Raw genomic sequence first — 20,594 nt, forward strand, 5'->3', positions numbered from 1 at the left:
ATTGTTTTAACCCCACACAGTTTAGATTTTATGTTCATTTTAGTTAGGCAGTCACACTGCCTAGGATTGCAAGGTTTACGACTTGGCAATTTGCAATCTGTATCATGTCTTGTGGTAAATTTAGTTTCATTGACCTGTTTGAGAGTCCAGGTAAATAAGTAATTAATGTTCAGAATATTCCCCACTTTAGTATTTTTCTGAGCTTGAATTTCCATTTGTACAACATTGCGCTTTGAAACGAGACAATATACAATGCCACATGACAACATAAGTTGAGAAATTTAGCTCCTTCTCTTCTCCATTTGTGAATTGCAGGCAGGCAGAGTGGTTCTTGGGGGACCAGGCAGTTTTTACTGGCAAGGTAAAACACTACAATACTTGATTAATATGAAGTAACATTTCTAATTGTAGACATGCTGATGTTATTTAAAAACCATTGAACTCCTGTATTATTTTTAATGTTTTGACTTTAATAAACCACTCGTCTTTTAAAATATACTGATCTTTCAGAAACTTGGGGAAAAATATTTTCTTCCTTCAAATAATATTTGTAAAATTTGATATATAATTTTGATAATTATCATTATTAAACTACATTGACTCATTTAAAGCTTAGTGTACAAAATTGAAAAGTTTCCTCAAATACTTTTTCATGTCAATAAAATCAGTGTCATTCCACAGGGCAATTAATCTCCGATGAGATTAAGGACATCGTCACAATGTACAATTCTTCATCGTTTATCACACAATTTCCCAATCAAGTTTCTACCCGTGGGGCTAAAGCTGTATTTGATGACAGCTACCTTGGTAAGCAGTGCCTGGCTTTCATTATGCTGTTTTGGATAAAATTGAAATGGATTTTAAGTCTTGTTCAGCTTAGAGATACAGCATGGAATCTGGTCCTTCGGCCCATTGAGTCCATGTCGACCATCGATCACCCGCTCACACTAGTTGTATGTTGTCCCACTTTCTCATCCATTCCTGACACGGTAGGGGTAATTTACAAAGGGCAATTACAACCTACAAACCTGAACGTCTTTGGGATGTGGGAGGAAACTGGAGCACCCAGAGAAAACCCACACAGTCATAGGGAGAACTTGGAAACTCCACACAGACAGCAGCCGGGCCAGGATCAAATCTGAGTCTCTGGCTCTGTGAGGCAGCAGCTTTACCAGTTGTGTCACTGTGCTGCTGGTGTGTCTCAGTGTTGCTTCAATATCAGTTTACCTTTTGTCCTGAATTTTGGAAAATTCCCCTCTGCTAAGATTTTTTTTGTTGTTCAAATCTGATGATCAGGACAACAGAACTTTACTGAAATCAGCACCTTTGTTTTTGAAAATAGTTTATCACTTAATTTTATTGTTACTTCAAACTGTCGGAATGCTCTTGCAGTAAATAACCTTCACAGTGATTCTCTATTTTGTTATTCAAATGGTTTAACAATTACTCGTAACCAAATATGAAGCACATTAGCATTAATTTTATTGGCAAACTCTGTTCTAAGTCAGAGACCCATCAAAACATTTTCACCGCTTATCTGAATGTTGACATTTCATCCATAGGCTATTCAGTTGCTGTTGGAAACTTTAACAACGATTCGGTGGAAGGTAAGCCTACTTTCAATGTAGATATTTAAGGACAGTGGAAATGATGTATAAATGGTCCTCCAGAATCTATATCGATGCCTAAACCCACTTAGAAACATCGAAACATAAAAAATAGGTGCAGGAGTAGGCCATTCGGCCCTTCGAGTCAGCACCGCCATTCAATATGATCATGGCTGATCATCCAGAATCAGTACCCTATTCCTGCTTTCTCCCCCATATCCCTTGATTCTGTTAGCCCTAAGAGCTATATCTATCTCTCTCTTGAATACATCCAGTGAATTGGCCTCCACTGCCTTCTGTGGCAGAGAATTCCACAGAATCACAATTCTCTGGCTGAAAAAGGTTTTCCTCATCTCAGTCCTAAAAGGCCTACCACGTATTCATAACCTGTGATCCCTGGTTCTGGATTCCCCCAACATCGGGAACAATTTTCCTGCATCTAGCCTGTCCAATCCCTTAAGAAATTTATATGTATCTATAAGATTCCCTCTCATCCTTCTAAATTCCAGTGAGTATAAGTCCAATCGATCCATTCTTTCTTAAAAAAAAATATCTGAATGGAAGCTGGGGAAATGAGATGGATGGTTTCATTCCTCTAGGAGGGAGACAACAACTGATCTAATATTTTGTTCGAGTCATGGAGTGATAGAGTGTGGAAACAGGCCCTTCAGCCCAACTTGCCCAATCTGGCCTTGTTCTTTGCAATTCCAATATTAACTCGAATGCCATAGTGTTCACTGTGAGCACTGTGGACCAGAGCCCCCACCCCCTGTGTATCTGCACACTCGCCAAATCTGTGTACTCATCCTCTCCACCGCAGGGCTGCACAATTTATCGAGAGTAGGGTGAAGATACCGGGACAAAACTTTGGGGGGGGGGGGGGGGGATAAACACAAATTACTCTCTCAACCCCAAAGGCAAGCAGAAGGTTTCCAGGTGATCGGTGTATGGAGAAATCTATGGTTTCCCTTCTGCCATAAGTTTGTTAACCTTGCTCAAGAACATTAATTTTGTGAATGCTTCAACGAATGCACAAAACCAGCAAAACTTTCATAGGACAATGATGCTCGTCTGGATTGGAACATGCAACCTAGTTCCTACCTGAGGGCATGTGTTCAAATGTCCAGAACAGTGAGCGATGGGCTCTTGTGTACGGCCAGCCGCAAATGCAGTTGTACTTTTTCCTTTCTTTCACACCGTCATCCTGCATAATCCCCTAGAAACTTCTTCAGCAGGAAATTGTGCATCATTTTGACAGAAGGAGAGGGAGATTTGGAAGATTTGAGGGTATGGAGGAAAGCCACGATGCAGGATATGCTCATTCCAGAGCAACAGTAAGGAATAGAGATTTGGATTAGATTTTCTCCTCTGGAAAAACTTGTGGGTGTTCGCCTCAGTTTTTCAAGTAATTTTAACATTGGGGCATCCAAACAGTTTGTGATACCTTAAAGCGCTTCCCATTTTAAAATCTATTCTTTCCATTACGCTACACTTAAGGAGGTGTATTATTGGACATAGATCGCTTGCAACAACATGCTGTCCAAAGATTGATTACTATCTTTTATTTTAAAATTTGTGGTATCACATCATGAAACAGTATTAATTTTGCTAATGAGATTTTGGTTCTGATTGTGGGTTTCAGTGAGTCATATGTAAGATGACTTAGAACTGCCTCTCACTCAGCAGTCAACCTTGCATGGTGTTGCTGTACATTTATAAATAATTCTATGCAATTTTCTACATTAAAGAGAATATGTCTGATACAACTCCATTCTCATATCTCCTCTAAATCGTCTGCATATAACTTTTCTTTTGCAAGTCTCGAACACTCAAATTATCGTAACGGTGTTGTCGTTATTACGGACAGTATAAGCTTTAACACCTTACCCAGTCGCACCTCCTCAGTCGCTACTCCACAATCTATTAAAAACAGTTTTCTGTGAAAACGCAATCAATTCGTAGTTAACCTAAAGTTTTCACAATTCCACAGGACTTAATTTACCTAAGTAAACTATTTTACGACACCTTGTCAAAGTATTTGAAATTCCATTTACGCCGTGTCAACTGGGCTTCAACTTGGTTAGTGAATATGGACCATTTCCAAATATGACATCGTCTTTCAAAAATATTGCACCACATGGGGTTTTTTTGCACTCTGGAACAATTTGTAACAGTGTTCTGCTAACTACTGGCAAGGCCTTACTAGTAAAGTTCGTATTTCATTGTCTTCTCAATGAATGCAGACGCAAGATATATCGACACTGGTGATTCAATCCCTGAGCATGCATTAGGACTATTGGGAGAGGAAGAAGACTAAATAAGGGACTGGGATAACCAGGTTTTCAGATCAGTTGGAGAGAGGAAGAGCATACAGTGGGAGTTCTCCCTACTGCAGTCAGTTTGAAGAATGTCCTGGCCCATTTTCTCCAAAGATGCTGCCTAACCCGCTCAGTCACTCCAGCATTTTGTATCTGCCTTTGAGACCAGTTACTGTGTGCAAGTTGTTATGCAAGTGCACTGTGATTATTTTTGATTAAAGATATGAAACGTTTCACTCCCTTTTAGATTTTGTTACTGGTATTCCAAGAGGAGCAAAGTCGCTGGGCTATGTAAGGATTGCTTATTTAATACAACCGTATTCGGGAAATGATTTAATTAGAATGATAAAAGTTAACTCAATTTAAGTCATTTTATCATTCCTCGAGCTTGGTTCCAAGTACAATTATCTTTCTACTTTTAGCGACAATTAGACAATTTTTACACAGCACAATTGCATGGGGAACAAATGAGTTTGTGACAAATGTTCCGTATTGGGGGTGGGGTATGAATGGTTGTTGTTCCTCAGGATGTTCATTCTCCACAATAAGATGTAGTGTGATCTTTCACCTTCAAATGACAGGATTTACAAAGGAAGGCACCCATTCACAGTGTGTTGCCAATTTAGTACCATGGAAATGTTGGTTTAGAAGATGTGCTTAAATGCTTTATTGGGCCATTTAACCCACAGCTTTCCGACTGAAGCAAGCTGTGTGTATCTAAAGTTTTTTACAATAGGATTTCCCACCTTTCAATGTTCAGTCTTTACCAGTGACCTATGTTCTTAACATTGACAGGTGACTATTTTAAATGGAGTTAACATGGACTCGCTTCACAATTTCACTGGGGAGCAGGCAAGTAGACCTTTGTGTTATATTTAAAATTGTGATTTGATAAGTTTGACGATCAATACTGAAAAAAGAATATGACACGTTTGTTTTTTTTTCTTAGATGGCTGCATACTTTGGTTACTCAGTTGCTGTTACTGATATCAACAGTGATGGGTAAGGTTGTGTATTTTGGGGTATGTGCTGCTTTGGAACAATATACTGAAAAATCGTGTTTAAGATATGCAACGTTCCATGGTCACTGGTAAAAACTGAACATTTGAGGGTATTTATAGAGTCATAGAGTGATACAGTGTGGCAAAAGGCCCTTTGGCCCAACTTGCACACACCGGCCAACATGTCCCAGCTACACTAGTCCCACTTGCCTGCGCTTGGTCCATATCCCTCCAAACTTGTCCTATCCATGAACCTGTCTAACTGTTTCTTAAACGTTGGGGTAGCCCCAGCCTCAACTACCCCCTCTGGCAGCTTGTTCCATACACCCACCACCCTATGCGTGAAAAAGTTACCCCTCAGATTCTTATTAAACTGAATTTAAAATCCGAAATTGGTGTGCAAGGGTTTGTTTTAATTTATGAAAAACTATTTGAAGGTTGCATTGTTGATCCTTCTTGGGTTCTTCAATTTGAAATGGAATTTATTCTTAAAAAGTGAAATTAAATGACGCGTGGGGAATGGTTTACCTATTGGGAAGGCAATTCTCTCTAATTTGAATCAATGCTGTTAAAAGCTGAATGCAAACTGTTTGGATTTGCAAATGATTCCAGACCAGACGGTCCATTGACTCTGAAGAGGCAGTTTAGACTATATAAAATAAGTTGGCAAAAAATATGGAGCAGAGAACAGGAGGTGCAATTTTCTTGACAAGTTTGAGAGCTCTGTGATTGTGTGCTCACCATGAATGAAAGCAAAATAGATAAGGATTGCATTAACAGCAACAAGAATTTGTAAAGCCTTCAGGCCCTTTAGCAAACAAAAGTTCAAGCGTACTAGGCCTATTTATAAATAGAGTAAGAGATGAAACAATTGGATGGGGTAAGATTTATAGCCAGAGGGTGTGTGGTGGAATAAAAGTGAAACAGCGCTTAAAGAGAGGCATGTTAGAGGAGGCACTTCAATGGAAATGAACTTCGAGGAGGTGTTAATTTCAGCAAAGAGACACGGATTCACTGGACGTTTTCAAGAGAGAGTTAGATTTAGCTCTGAGGGCTAACGGAATCAAGGGATATGGGGAAAAAGCAGGAAAGGGGTACTGATTTTAGATGATCAGCCATGATCATATTGAATGGTGGTGTTGACTCGAAGGGCCGAATGGCCTACTCCACCTATTTTTCGATGTTTCTAGAAGTGGTGGCAAAGTTGAAGATTGCTATTAGATACAAAAGCAGAAAATATTCAAAGTCTTTTTGTTTGGTTGTTAAAAGTGCCTTTGGACGTTGTCCCAGGAGAGGGTATCTCAGGCTGGGATGAGTGGCTGAAGCTGAGACTGTTACGTGCTCAGCAGTTGAATCTTGAAGAGTTCTCCAGCGTAGTGAAAGTCAACAGAAAGTTGACAGTAGTGTTTGTACTGTTTCTACTTGGGATGTTGACCTTTCAATTTAATAAAGTGTCTCTGGGCATCTCGTGACCGCCATCAAACAAAATTAGCAACCGAGTTGCCAGCAAACATACTGTTAGGTACTAAAGAATATCTGGGGGGGGGGGGGGGGGGGAGGTTGGAGGGGGAAGGGCGTTGGAGGGGGAAGGGCGTTGGAAGGCTGGGGAAGTTGCAGGGGGGGGGCAGTTTGGGGGGGGGGGAGGGGAACGGAGGGGGAGTTAGCGAAAGTTCCCAAATCTTGGTGCTGTCGGTGGTACAAGCGTGCTGATGAAGATCTTGGTGTACATAATATTAAATCACTGCAGCAGTATATAAACAGTAGTGGTCTAATCAGAGGCAACGTACCCAGTGGTGGGCAGTGCTGGAGTCAGAGCATATGCTTTTCTCCCAGGAGTCGATCTCCCTCATTGCCTGTAATAGCGATTGATAATGCTTGTACCTCGTGTAGCCTAGGGCAGCTCAAGGGGGGGGGTGTTTCTCAGCCTGAGATATGAGGAGCATGCAGGGGATTTCCCCACCCTGTTGGGGCCCTTGATGAGCGGGTTAAGGCAGAACGGGGACAGTTGTGGGTGGTCGAGCTGATTGGAAGGTGTCGATTCTGATTTGGGCCAGAGCTGGAAACCAGGGCACCCATGGCATTAGCAATAGATTCAGGGCGCAAGAACTGCCACGTTGCACACAGTTCGAAATTAGACCTGAAAGAGCTGAATAAGTCTAAATCAGTCTGAAGAAGGGTGTCAACCCAAAACGTCACCCATTCCTTCTCTGCAGAGATGCTGCCTGTCCCGTCGAGTTACTCCAGCATTTAAACCAGCATCTGCAGTTCATTCCTACACAGAGCTGAATAAGTGTTGATTTTATAAGGTTTAGGTTTATTATTATTGTCATGTGTACCAAGGTAGAGTGAAAAGCTTTGTTTTCTATGCTGGCCAGTCAAATCAGATAATACTGCACATAAATGCAACCAAGCTGAACTCATGTACAGTAGGTCGAGTCAAGAGAGCGATACAGCGGGTAGAATACAGTTCTCAGCATCATAGTTCCAGAAACGTAAAATATTATAAAGATATTACTTGTGGATTGAAAAAGGTAAATCCATATCACTAGTGTTAATCGCATGTGGTATTCAAAAACTAGTGAAATGCTCATTGGCACCATTATCATAACATGAAATAGAGTTCTTTATAAACCTTGAAAATTATTTTATAAACATTTGGCCTCTGAGTTGAGAACATTGGGTTCTTTTTTCTTCAAATGTATTAGCTGAGATGAAACAAGTGCTTTTTCCTAGTCTGTATTTATTCTGTGACCATATTCTACACATGGAAAGCTTAATTGGAGCTGATCGGAAACCAGTTACTTACGTTTATTCAGCTATTTTCTAACATGTGTCTTGACTGTCGCCATCTTGGTATGGAAGATATGTTATATTGTTTGTCCCAGCTACTTGGTGCTGAGGGATCATAGAAATATAGAAACATAGAAAATAGGTGCAGGAGTAGGCCAATCGGCCCTTCGAGCCTGCACCGCTATTCAATATGATCATGGCTGATCATCCAACTCAGTATCCCGTACCTGCCTTCTCTCCATACCCCCTGATCCCTTTAGCCACAAGGGCCACATCTAACTCCCTCTTAAATATAGCCAATGAACTGGCCTCAACTACCTTCTGTGGCAGAGAATTCCACAGATTAAACACTCTCTGTGTGAAAAAAAACATTCTCATCTCGGTTCTAAAAGACTTCCCCCTTATCCTTAAACTGTGACCCCTTGTTCTGGACTTCCCCAACATCGGGAACAATCTTCCTGCATCTAGCCTGTCCAACCCCTTAAGAATTTTATACATTTCTATAAGATCCCCCCTCAATCTTCTAAATTCCAGCGATTACAAGCCTGGCTGCTAAATCACAACTTGAAGCCTGGTGCTGTGGTAGTGCCGGATCCTGGGCAAAACCCTTTCAGTAATTTGCTTGCTGGAAATGGTGCAATCTCTTTTGTGTCCTTTTAACCTTGTGGAGAGGAAGAGATCCGGTCTTGTGGTTTACAATGTAATCTTCTTTTCAGTAAACAAGTTAACAAAATCATAATTAAAGTTCATTGGAAGAGTAAGATCTACTGAATTGGTAAATAACTGCCAAATCTTAGTTCTTCAAGCTTGAAGTAGTAGATATTTCCCCTTGATATGAACAAAGTCTACAAAATGTATTTCACAATAAGTTTCTAATTATGGGGTTGCAAGGAAATGTAAAGCAGGTCTTCCAATTCTTTGGCCTCCAAAATCTTTATCTTCTGATAAACCCAATTTAGCAGTCATGCCAGTGTGCTCAGCTAGTTCCAACTAATATTTGAAGTGCAGATATAATTTAGGAGATTTGAATCAAGACATCACCATTGCTTTGACTAATTTCGTGACATAAGACAGATTGGATGAAAACTTTGTGTTGAGGTAGTTAAGCTCTTGGAGCAGTGGTGGAGGTTTTGAAATACCTGTTCAAAGTTGACAGATGTTGAGTGAAATTCCAACTCCAATCTATCTTGTTGAAAAGATGTTTGAGAAACTATTAACAATGTTAGCTATGCTGCTTGACATTAGCCCTCCAACACCTATTGGGCTTAATATGATACAATATGATACGATAGAACTTTATTTATCCCAGGAGGGAAATTGATCTGCCAACAGTCATAAAAACACAAAATACATGAAACATGAAATTAAAGTGACGAGTGGAAAGGATTGGGGGATTTGCAAAGATTGGGGAGGGGGGGGGGGGGGGGGGGGGAGAGGGGAGTCAGTCTCAGTCTACCCCACGACAGAAGGGGGAGGAGTTGTAAAGTTTGATAACCACAGGGAAGAAGGATCTCTTGTGGCATTCTGTCCTGCACCTTGGACATACTGGGCACTGGAGAGGCACTGCTCCTGGAACCTTGCAGTTAAAGCTGATGACTATGTTAGGAATAAATAGTAATTATTCTCTGATTATATTTGTGTGAAGCTGTAAAACTGAGACAATAGGCAATAGGTGCAGGAGGAGGCCATTCGGCCCTTCGAGCCAGCACCGCCATTCAATGTGATCATGGCTGATCATTCTCAATCAGTACCCCGTTCCTGCCTTCTCCCCATATCCCCTGACTCTGCTATCCTTAAGAGCTCTATCCAGCTCTCTCTTGAATGCATTCAGAGAATTGGCCTCCACTGCCTTCTGAGGCAGAGAATTCCACAGATTCACAACTCTCTGACTGAAAAAGTTTTTCCTCATCTCAGTTCTAAATGGCCTACCCCTTATTCTTAAACTGTGGCCCCTGGTTCTGGACTCCCCCAACATTGGGAACATGTTTCCTGCCTCTAACGTGTCCAACCCCTTAATAATCTTATACGTTTCGATAAGATCTCCTCTCATCCTTCTAAATTCCAGTGTATACAAGCCTAGTCGCTCCAGTCTTTCAACATATGATAGTCCCGCCATTCCGGGAATTAACCTAGTAAACCTACGCTGCACGCCCTCAATAGCAAGAATATCCTTCCTCAAATTTGGAGACTGCGTAATATAGAATTTCTCCCATTTATTTAAAGCATAGTGTGCAGTTGCACAGTAAATCTTGAAGCAATCTGTTCCCACTAGCTTAATGGTGAAAATCTGTCTTCTAGATTTGATGACCTTTTGGTTGGAGCACCGCTTTTTATGGTTCGTGGTTCTGACGGAAAATATCGAGAAGTGGGACAAGTACATATTTATTTTCAGTATGCTCCAACTAGTTTTAAAAATGCTCTTAAGCTGACAGGCACGGAGACCTATGCCAGATTTGGGTCTTCAATTGCACCTCTGGGAGATCTCGATCAGGACGGTTACAATGGTGAGTTTTGTTTATTTGCATCCTTTTAGTATTTAGTTTTTAAAGTAACATTCTGTGGCCTTGTGCTTGCACTGTTGATTCTGAGGAATAAACTGTACAAACAGATGTTGCCATTTTTGTGTACATGCTTTGAGGTTAATGCCAATGAAAGCATCACGTGATATAAATTCAGTCCCCGCTCTCAAACCTGACCTGAGTTCATCTCGAACTTATCCAGTGAGATGAATTTATTCAAGACTCTCAGAACTCTCATAGAGGTTTATTAAGACTGAGCAAATAATACAACTAATAAAATATAAAACACTAGAAACTCTATTTTTTTTAAAAGCTGCAAGAAACTCCAAGATGATTCACGTTGGGATGTCAAATGCAGGACTGAAGAGTCAAGAGTGTTTTATTGTCATATGTCCTAGACAGAACAATGAAATTCTTACTTGCAGAAGCACAACAGAATATGTAAGCACAGTACTCTGTAAAACAAATAAACAATAATAGTGCAAAAAGACAAAACCAATGCCCAAAGTCTATGTAGTTCAGATCTTATTTGGAGGTTGTAGTGTTGAAGAGTATTTAGTAAATGGCAGGTCCCTCAGGGTTTGGTTTACAGAGGGATCTTAGGGTGCAAGGCCATAGCTCCCAGAAAGTAGCAATACAAGTAGATAAGGTGGTAAAGAAGGCGTGTTTGCCTTCATTGAGTATTAAAATTGGTAAGTCGTGTAGCAGCTGTATAAAATTTGGTTCGGCCACATTAGAGTAATGGGTGTAATTCTGGTTGCCATACTATGGAAAGGATATGGAGGCTTTGGAGGGGATGCACAAGAGGTTCATCAGGATGTTGCATGGATTTAGTGTGTTCGTCATGCTCGAGGCATGACGAAGCAAAGCAGAGCAGAAGGATGTCATATCCCAACGTATCTTCAGAAGGATCTGCAAAGTCGCTGTGCTGATCGCCTGTGTGGTGGAAATATTAGAACAGAAGCTATTGGGTACTCCCCAGTTGTAGGAAAATGGACAACAATGGCAACACGAAATGAGGTTGATTTCAGTTCAAACATCCAGTGGAGCAGAAATATAGATTCTTCATCTATTAATAATGATGTAGTAGCTGGTTTTACAAAATAATGCATGGATGAACGGGAGAGGATTATTGTGTACCCTGCATGGTTGGATTCTTTCGGGGAGTTTGACCTCAACTGGGGACCATGTAGCACTGTGGGCTATTATCAACCATGTCGCCTCTGATCAGGAAAAGGTTCCATTCAGTTGAAAGTGTAGTGCCTATTGGCACTGCTTCATGAGTGTATTTGCCAAGTACAATAGAAATTGTAACATAGCATTTATTCCATGCCAGACTGCAATCTAATTTGTATTAACAAAATTGGACAGCTGAGTCGCCCTTTTGACTGGATGTCTAAGACCCTGGCCGGAAATTTGTGAGCCACAGCTGAAAGAACATACGAGCCATGTATTTTCGCAACCCTACAAATGGAGCATGCTCAAGGCATGATGAACCAAAGCTGTGCTGAAAATGTCGTATCCTAACATATGCTCAAAAGGATCTGCAAAGTCTTCAAATCTACAAAGCTGTGCTTATAGACTGTGTAGCTGAGATATTGGAAGAGAAGCTGTGGTGAACTCCACAGTGTAGCAAAATGAACAACAATGGCAACACTAAATGAGGTTGTCGGATTTACTGAATCCCACGACAGAAAGCAAAGAACAAACGACACTTAGCTGAGCCAGATACCTTGTGTCACGTTTATTCCAGAAGCCTCTTTTACCTACATTCTCACCAATCATAACCCGTGTGCAGATAAGGCCAATTAGTGCGTCTGACCTTGGAGTTGTTATTGAGCTCCTGTGGCTGGACCTCCTCGTGAGGCTGCTGGCAAGTCGCCAGCAGTGACAGACTATATGCAAAACCAACGTGGGCGTGAAGGCGCCACAGCCACCGAGTCATACAAGGTGGCGACTGTGTGGCTTTGTCCTGCCCCGTACTGGTCTGGCGGGTTGATTTTACGGCCTGATCTTGTTTGGTACTGCAGTGTGGGAGATCTGTGACAGGAAGTGTTGGGGTCTTGTGACTTCGCCGGTTCGGTGGGTGAGGTAGTCGGTTGGTTCTGGACGTATGTTGGCTTTGGCATGATGGTGTCAGTTTTTCCGTTCCGATAGATCACAAAACGTCTGGGTAGGCGTTGGATGACTTGGTAAGGGCCATTGTATGTTTGCTGAAGAGGTCAGCGGATAGCGTCGAGTTGGACCAAAGCATGTGTGCAGCGTTGGAGGTCAGCAGGCACGTAGACTATTGCAGGTGTTCACCGTGTTGGTGTTGGCCGGAGTAGCTGCATAGTTCACTGTAATCGATCGACATACCTGCTTGGATCGTAGGATCTGTCTGTGGGGATTGGTTGGACAAATTCACCGGGCAGCTTCAGAGTTGTGCCGTAAATCATTTCCGCTGACGAACATCCTAGGTCTGCTTTCACCGCCGTACGAATGCCAAGCAGAACCAGAGGCAGCCGTTCACTCTAGTTCGACGCGTCTCCTCCGGCTGCCAGAGCGGCTTTCAACAGGCGATGGAACCGTTCAATCAGGCCGCTCGCTTGTGGATGTTCGAATCCGGTTCGCACCCAAGAGTTCGGTTAGTGTTTGAAACAGCGTAGATTCGAATTGCGGTCCTCGGTCTGTTGTGATCACACATAAGACCCCTAAAGACCGAAACTCATTGGTCAACAAAAGCGCAGGCTATTTTTTCAGCTGAAATGTTGATGACTGGGATAGCATCTTGCCATCTAGTGAACCGGTCTTCACAGATATGTGTAGTTTCTTGATGGTGGGAGTGGGCCGACCAAGTCCAGGTGCACGTGCTTGAAATGGGTGTTCGGTACAGGAAACTCACCGAAAGGGTTCCTAGTGTGCCTGGAGATCTTAGATTGCTGACAAATGAGTAGACATGTCTTCACCCACAATCCAATGTCACGCTTGATAAAAGGCCAGATGAATCGTTCGGAGATGAGTTTTATCGTAGGCTTCTTGCCCGGATGTGATAAGTTGTGCAGTGCGCTGAAAACTTCTGGAGGCATCGTCCGAGGCACAAACGGCCTTGGTTTGCCAGTGGAAGTGTCACATACGATGGTTTCTCTCGTGTCACCGAGAGGTACATCGTCCAATTGTAGGGCTGTATGCGTCCGGTGGTAATGGATAAGATCGGGATCAGGATGCTGCACGTTAGCCATGACATGAAAATCGATGAGTGGGGCTGCATTCAGAGCATCCACCTCCAGTTTTGATAGGGCGTTCGGCAACTGAATTTGCTTTTCCTTGAATGTGCCTGATGTCACTGGAGAACTGCAGAACGAAGTCCAAGTGGCGGATTTCCAGCGGTGAATAGCTCCCCACACTTGTACGAGTCGTGTATGTGAGCGGTTGGCGATCCATATAAATAGTGAAGGGACGGCCTTACAACAGATGGCGGAAATGCTTGACGGCGAGGTACATAGCCAAAGGTTCTCGCCCAAACCTACTGTACTCATCTGAGTGGGTGATAATTTTTGCTGAAAACGCCGTAATTGGTTTAACGAATTTGGCACTGGGTAGTTTCGGATTTCCTGCACCTTTGCATCGCCGGGCAGCATGCCGTTCTCCGTCACGCGATGCCCGGGGAAAGTGAGTTCGCGAGACAAGGCCAATTAGTGCGTCAGACCTTGGAGTTGTTATTGTGCTCTTGTGGCTGGACCTTCTCATGAGGCTGCTGGCGAGCCGCCAGCGGCGACAGGCTGTAGGCAAAACCAACGTGGGCGTGAAGGCATCAGTTCAACCACTCCTTGTGGCAGAAATATTTCTGATTTACGCAGCGGATTTAATTAATATATAAAATTGGCCTCTGTCGCCGTTCAAGTTCATCGAGTGCGATGGAAATTTACCTCAGAAAAGAAGCAGTCTGTGCAGAAGGCAAATCAAAACTCATTTGTTTTTCTATTAGCTGAGATTAATGGCCAGGTTATTGTTGGATGGATGCCCTCAGCAAGTGCTTGCTCTCCATCCCACCCACCCCATCCTGCCCAACCTGCTTCCTCAGCTGAATTCCAGAGCAACCGCTGCAAAATTCCTTTGTCGTCTTATCTCATTTTATCATTCTTCTTTTACTGTAATTTTGTGACAGAAATGTACAAAATTCTTAACTTTTTGGAGGATTGTCAAGGACGGTTGTATATGGAGGCAGGGTACGGGGCAATCTATTGACTTGGCTCTGAATTTTTGGGCACAATTGTTGGAGACTTAAATGCAATGTGAAAAGGGAGAGCATTCAATCTGTCAAGTCATTGACGGTGGAATAAAAGGCCATTCCCCTCTTCTCCCATACCTGTCAATCCTACCTTTCTAGTAAGAACCGAACCCCCTTTTGACTGCTACAATTCTATTTTCCTCCGCAGCGCTCCCTAGCAAGTGGTTAAGAAAATAACTGCAGATGCTGGTACAAATCGAAGGTGTTTATTCACAAAATGCTGGAGTAACTCAGCAGGTCAGGCAGCATCTCAGGAGAGAAGGAATGGGTGACGTTTCGGGTCGAGACCCTTCTTCAGACACAAAATGCTGGAGTAACTCAGCAGGCCAGGCAGCATCTCAGGAGAGAAGGAATGGGTGACGTTTCGAGTCGAGACCCTTCTTCAGACTGAAGAAGGGTCTCGACTCGAAACGTCACCCATTCCTTCTCTCCTGAGATGCTGCCTGACCTGCTGAGTTACTCCAGCATTTTGTGAATAAATACCTAGCAAGTGTTTAAACCCTAACCATTTACTGTGTAAAATACCTTTTGTCCCTTTTTTTTATTCTTTTACCAATCACCTTCATTTTCTACGCCCCTTAATTTTTGACATCTCTCACAATGGGATTGGTTTGTATTTATTCTGTCTGCACCTTTCAGTATTTTAGACACCATTGTTGGATGTCTTCATTTCCTGCTCTGTTCTCGGGGATATCTCAGCTAGTCCAGTCTACCCAACTGTTAAAACCTCATTCCTGGAGTCCTCTTAATAAATAGTTTTTGCACCCTCTCGAAAAGCCTTCTCATTTTTCCTAATATATGGTGCCCGTACCTGGTTCCTACTCGTGGGCAAATAGGTGTTTTATGAGGGTTGGTAACTTGCTTATTTGTCCAGCCATTCCCTCCCTGATCCACGCTACCATGTGTTTCTCATTAAATGATGACATTTGGTCCTCATGTTCATTGGAAACCACAAACCCTCTCAGAACTGGCTGTTTAGCAAATTTGTAGTCTGAAAGAGGAAACATAAAATTGTTGACATTACCAAAAATACTTTGGGTCAGCAGACATTTCCGATTTTGTAGAAAACATTGCTTTGCGTGACATTGCTTCTGTATCTCTGGGTCAAGAAGAAAAAAAATAGAAGCCTATCCTATTATCCTTCTATCCTAATTGATATTAGGAGCTGCTGTGCATTAAAAGGGGCCATTTGGTTGGAAGCTCTGGCTTCTGCTCAGAGTGGGAATGGCTTCTGGCTGTCTAATTGTGTTTAATCAGGGCGGCACAGTGGGGCAGCTAGTAGATCCATCGCCTTAGCAACGGACCTCGTTCTCCCTGTGACCACGTGGGTTTCCTCCGGGTGATAGTTTCCTCTCTCATCCCCAAGATGGGTGGGTTTGTAGGTTAATTGGCTTCTGTAAACTGCCCCTAGTGTGTAGTGAGTGGATAACATAGAACTAGCGTGAATGGGTGATTGATTATCAATGTGGACTCGGTGTGCTGTTGGGCCTATTTCCATGCTGTGTCTCTAAAACCAGAAACTAAATACTCCTCCATTGGTGTCAATAATCACTTGTAATCAAATGAGGGTGACAAGTGAGCTCTTTGCAAATGGTCCGCAATAAGCATAAAACATTCAGGGGAGTAAAGAAATGATGAGGATTGGAGGGCAGATAGCCAGTTTGTGAGGGAACATTGTTTAATGGCTGTTTTCCTTAAAGAAAAACTTGGAAAAGATAGTACCAATGACAGAAAAACACAACAGGTCAGGTTATATCTGTGGAGAGAGAATTGTAGTTGACCCAAAAGATCAACGACCTTGCAGAATAGAAGTTAGCTTTTTTTATAGTTTGTTTCTGTGCACTTCCTGACTGTCAGAACAAGTAAATGTACTCTGTTATGATCTGTAATGAAATGCTTGCCACAGGTTTTTTAATCATTATAGAGACGCTGATTCTTTACTTTCAACCGTCAAATGAATTATTTTTTTGCCTTTCTGCTTTTATGGGAACAGCATGGTATGCAGCTGAATTGTGTATTGCCCAGAACAATGCATATGGAGCAATGCAAATGTTCTTGCATGTCAGTCACCTTTTTAATTCCATGACTGGTTTGGCTTGGTTCTGTTCCAATGAATATTTGGGTTGATTTAGTATTTTGAAGAGTTTCGTAACAGATGTTGCTTATGTCATTTTTCCCAGTTTGGGTAATTCGTATTTGTGGGTGTTCTTGACGACATCGTTTTTTTTTGCTGTGCAGTTTTGTTTTCTGTACAGTTTCCAGCGGTTAAATGCTCTCATTTAAAAAAAAATGACTTCATGACTTGGTCTCTTAAAACTTTTTTATTTGTTTTCCATCTCCTCAAGGCAATGATTACACAGGGATATAATTACATTTGAGCCGACCACACTTTATTTCTATGTCCTGACTCCCAGGGTGTGAATGCACTGTGAAAGGCCCTTCATAATTGAGTCAGTGGGCAAATACTCTCCACAGATAATCCTAAAATAGAAATTGGAATCATGTATGGTTTTTAAAATTTTTTACTCTCAGCCTGCAATGAAAGTACATCTTCCGTCACTGTGACTGAGGTCATCCTATAATGTTCTCTCTTGGTATTACTAATGGTAATTGAAATTTTTCTCTCTTGAGTCAAATCAAATTGGCAGAATCAGTGTTAAGCAGAATTGATGTATGGAAGAACTAAATTTTTCACTGAGTCTGTAAATTGAAAAGGTGAAATTGTACTCTTAAAAGAGTTATTCAGAGAGACTAATTTGTAATAGAAGCACTAAAGATGAAATAAACTATATTCCTTTTGTTTATAGATGTTGCAATAGGAATTCCTTATGCAGGGGAAGACCATAAAGGCCTGGTTTACATTTACAATGGGAAATCTTCTGGTTTAAATCCTCATCCTTCTCAGATGTTAGAAGGACAGTGGGCTTCAGACAGAATGCCTGCCAGTTTTGGTTATGCTATGCATGGCGCTGTTGACGTCGACACAAATGGATATCCAGGTATGTCTAGCAGCTTAAAATGATCTAAAATCAGTAATTAAGGCTACCAAAAGTCTAGAAAGTAGAAACGAGGAACTGCAGATGCTGGTTGACAAAAAAAGACACAAAGTGCTGGAGTAACTCAGTGGGTCAGACGGTTTTATCTGAAGAACATGTGTAGGTGACATTTTGGGTCGGGATCTGTCTTTTGACCTTTTTCAGTCTAAAAGGGGTCTTCACGTGAAAAATCACCTAATCGTGTTCTCCAGTGATACTGCCTGGAATGCTGAGTTACCCCAGCACTTTGTGTCTTTCTTTGTACTACAAGTTTACATGGACTTTCTGGGATAACCAGATAATTACGTCATTACTCCTCAATTTTGTATGATCAAGAATTACCTCAAAGTTTACTCTAAAAACTTAATTGATGATAAATATCTGATTGCAATTTAGTCCCCAAATTGTTTTAAAAACTGTGAAGCTGATTCTGTTGACAAACATATATGGATTATTTTCCACTTTAAACTGCAGTCTATATGTAGTGGCCACCATAAGTTGAAGTTCTTTCATTTCATTCTGACACTCGTGTCCATCACATTTCTTTCACATTTTCTTTAGTTGACCAGAAGGTCAGCCTCACAGACAAATTTTCTGGACCTGATTCTACTGATTCTACAGTAAACATTATTTGCTGAATTATTTTGCTTGATTCTTTTTATGCTTTCCAGATAGATTTTGTCGCATGCTGTGCTTGCTTAGGATCACATTCTATCTTGTCAGAGTCAAACAGCGTGGAAACAGTCCCCTCGGCCCAACTTGCCTATGCCGACCAACATGCCCCATCTACAATAATCCCACCTGTCTGTACTTGGCCCACATCCCTCTAAACCTATTCTAACCAAGTACTTGTCCAAATGTCTCTTAAATGTTATGATAGTACCTGCCTCAACTACCTCCTCTGGCAGCTCGTTCCATATACCCACCATGCTTTGTGTTACCCCTCAGCTTCCTATAAATCTTTTGCCCCTCACCTTAAATCTTCCAAAAATTATTTTTCAAACAAAATTTTCCTTTGGCATGTTCACTTGAGGCATTGGCATCTTATTAGATACTAACCGTGCTGAAGCATTGATGCTACTATTTGATATATCATCAAAGGGAATGGAGGGGTGGATGGTATCTGGTTTCTGTTCTGAAGAGGAGCAAAGTACAAATGCTTCAATAAGGATACAACTTTTCCCTTGAAGGGCTGAATGGCCTACTCCTGCACCTATTGTCTATTGTCTATTGTCTATAAGTAATTGAGTCCAATGCAATGAGGATGCAGGTTTGTCCACTGGGTAACTTGGCAGAGTCGATAAAGCAAATTCGGACCCTTTTTGATAATTGTGTTCACTGGAAAAACTCATTAAGCCTCAGAAGATCCCTAATCTGCAGTTTCAAGGCAATCTTGTAATTAGACTGATTTAGACTGTGGGTGTTGAAGAATGTTATGCGTTGGAGTAGGAATCCTGTTGTGCTCTTATGTGAGATTGCAAAAGGATTTTTGCATTTCCTTGTTGCTAGCGAATGCTTGGAATCAATTGGGAAACTTGGCAAAGTCCTGTGAAATGTTGCTTGGAAGTTATACTGATGCATGTGAAACGGTTCCATCTGCAGTGAAGGAAATACTTTTGTGGTTGAATATAATGAACCAAGACAACCACAAAAATAGTTTAAAAACTTTGGAATGGAGTCAAAGAAATACTAAGAACCTGAAAATAATTGTGGTTAAAAAATTGTTTTTCACAATGACCTAACGGGCACATTTCTTTCTAGATTTAATCGTGGGAGCTTTTGGTGTTGACAAAGCAGCAGTTTACAGGTATACTTTTTCCTCTATGGTTTGTTTTATCTTTATGCAGTTTTTATTTGCAACATTAATCATTTAGTTAAAAGGAATTGCTTCTCACTTTAATGGTGCTGTATCATCAGATGTTGCTAATCCCACGTGGTATTGTGCATTAAATTCCCTTGTTTATCACAGCACTGCAAGAAGTACCATCTTCTCCTGATCGTCTCCTGATATGGACTATTTTGTTCTTTCCCCACTACAACTTTTTGCTCACCTTTGCCACATTTGTGGAAACGTTAAGCTATGATAGTTAATACCTTATTTTAAAAAAAGCTGCCTACTTTGGATTCTGCTCCCTTTTAAGTTCAGATATGATACTGAGATAAGATTTGCAGACTCATTGGGGATTTATAAATCATTACTTTGAGAACATTTGGATTACTAAATCATTACTTTGGGAAAATTTGGATTTAAAAATCATTACTTTGGGAACATTTGGAGTAATGTGTGCAGTACTATTGAGTGACTGTTGAGTGACGCAATACTTGTGAGTGACTATTGTGCAGTAATAGTCAGGCCTTTGCAGGAAGGACGTGGAGAGGGTGCAGAAGAGGTTTACCAGGATGCTGGTATTAGCTATAAGGAGAGGGTGGAAAACCTTGGATTGTTTTCTCCAGGGCATCAGAGACTGAGGGGAGACCTGATAAAAGTTTGTAAAATTATGAGAGGCATAGATAGTGTAGTGAGTCAGAACTTTTTTCCTAAGCTGGAAATGTCAAATACTAGAGGGTCAGAGAGAGAAGGTTTAAAGGAGGCTAGACCAAGTGGACCCGTTGGGTCCAAACCTCTCCTGCATTGGGGCAGCACCCTCTCCTCCCCCCCCCCCCCCCCCCCCCTCCGCCATTCCCCCCATCCCCCTCCCCCCTCCCAGAGAGTTGTGAATCTGTGGAATTCTCTGCCACAGAAGGCAGTGGAGGCCAATTCACTGGATGTTTTCAAGAGAGAGTTAGATTTAGCTCTTCAGGCTAAAGGAATCAAGGAATAGGGGGAGAAAGCCGGAACGGGGTACTGATTTTAGATGATCAGCCATGATCATATTGAATGACGGTGCTGGCTCGAAGGGCCGAATGGCCTATTCCTGCACCTATTTTTCTATGTTTAGGTTGAGCTGTTTAAAGAAAGTTTTGCTGCTGATCTTGTTGCTCATTCCTAGTGCTTACCGGGATGAATTAAAGATCAGCTTAAATGCACCAAATGTTCTCTTAAGCATTTTGGTT

At 41.7% G+C, this 20,594-nt stretch overlaps 1 protein-coding gene across 1 annotated transcript in view; it reads left to right on the top strand.

Moving 5' to 3' along the window:
* itgav (integrin, alpha V) overlaps positions 1–20,594 on the top strand; it is a 91,748-nt gene that overhangs the window by 37,908 nt on the left and 33,246 nt on the right. Inside the window, exons 6-14 of the mRNA XM_078404073.1 lie at positions 316–361; positions 682–807; positions 1,563–1,607; positions 4,173–4,216; positions 4,721–4,777; positions 4,875–4,927; positions 10,015–10,220; positions 17,313–17,504; positions 19,302–19,347. Coding sequence (XP_078260199.1) covers positions 316–361; positions 682–807; positions 1,563–1,607; positions 4,173–4,216; positions 4,721–4,777; positions 4,875–4,927; positions 10,015–10,220; positions 17,313–17,504; positions 19,302–19,347 — 815 coding nt within the window. The remainder of the gene's footprint in view (positions 1–315; positions 362–681; positions 808–1,562; positions 1,608–4,172; positions 4,217–4,720; positions 4,778–4,874; positions 4,928–10,014; positions 10,221–17,312; positions 17,505–19,301; positions 19,348–20,594) is intronic.

The sequence above is a fragment of the Rhinoraja longicauda genome, chromosome 8 (genome assembly GCF_053455715.1).
Source record: "Rhinoraja longicauda isolate Sanriku21f chromosome 8, sRhiLon1.1, whole genome shotgun sequence".
Classification (NCBI taxonomy): domain Eukaryota; kingdom Metazoa; phylum Chordata; class Chondrichthyes; order Rajiformes; family Arhynchobatidae; genus Rhinoraja; species Rhinoraja longicauda.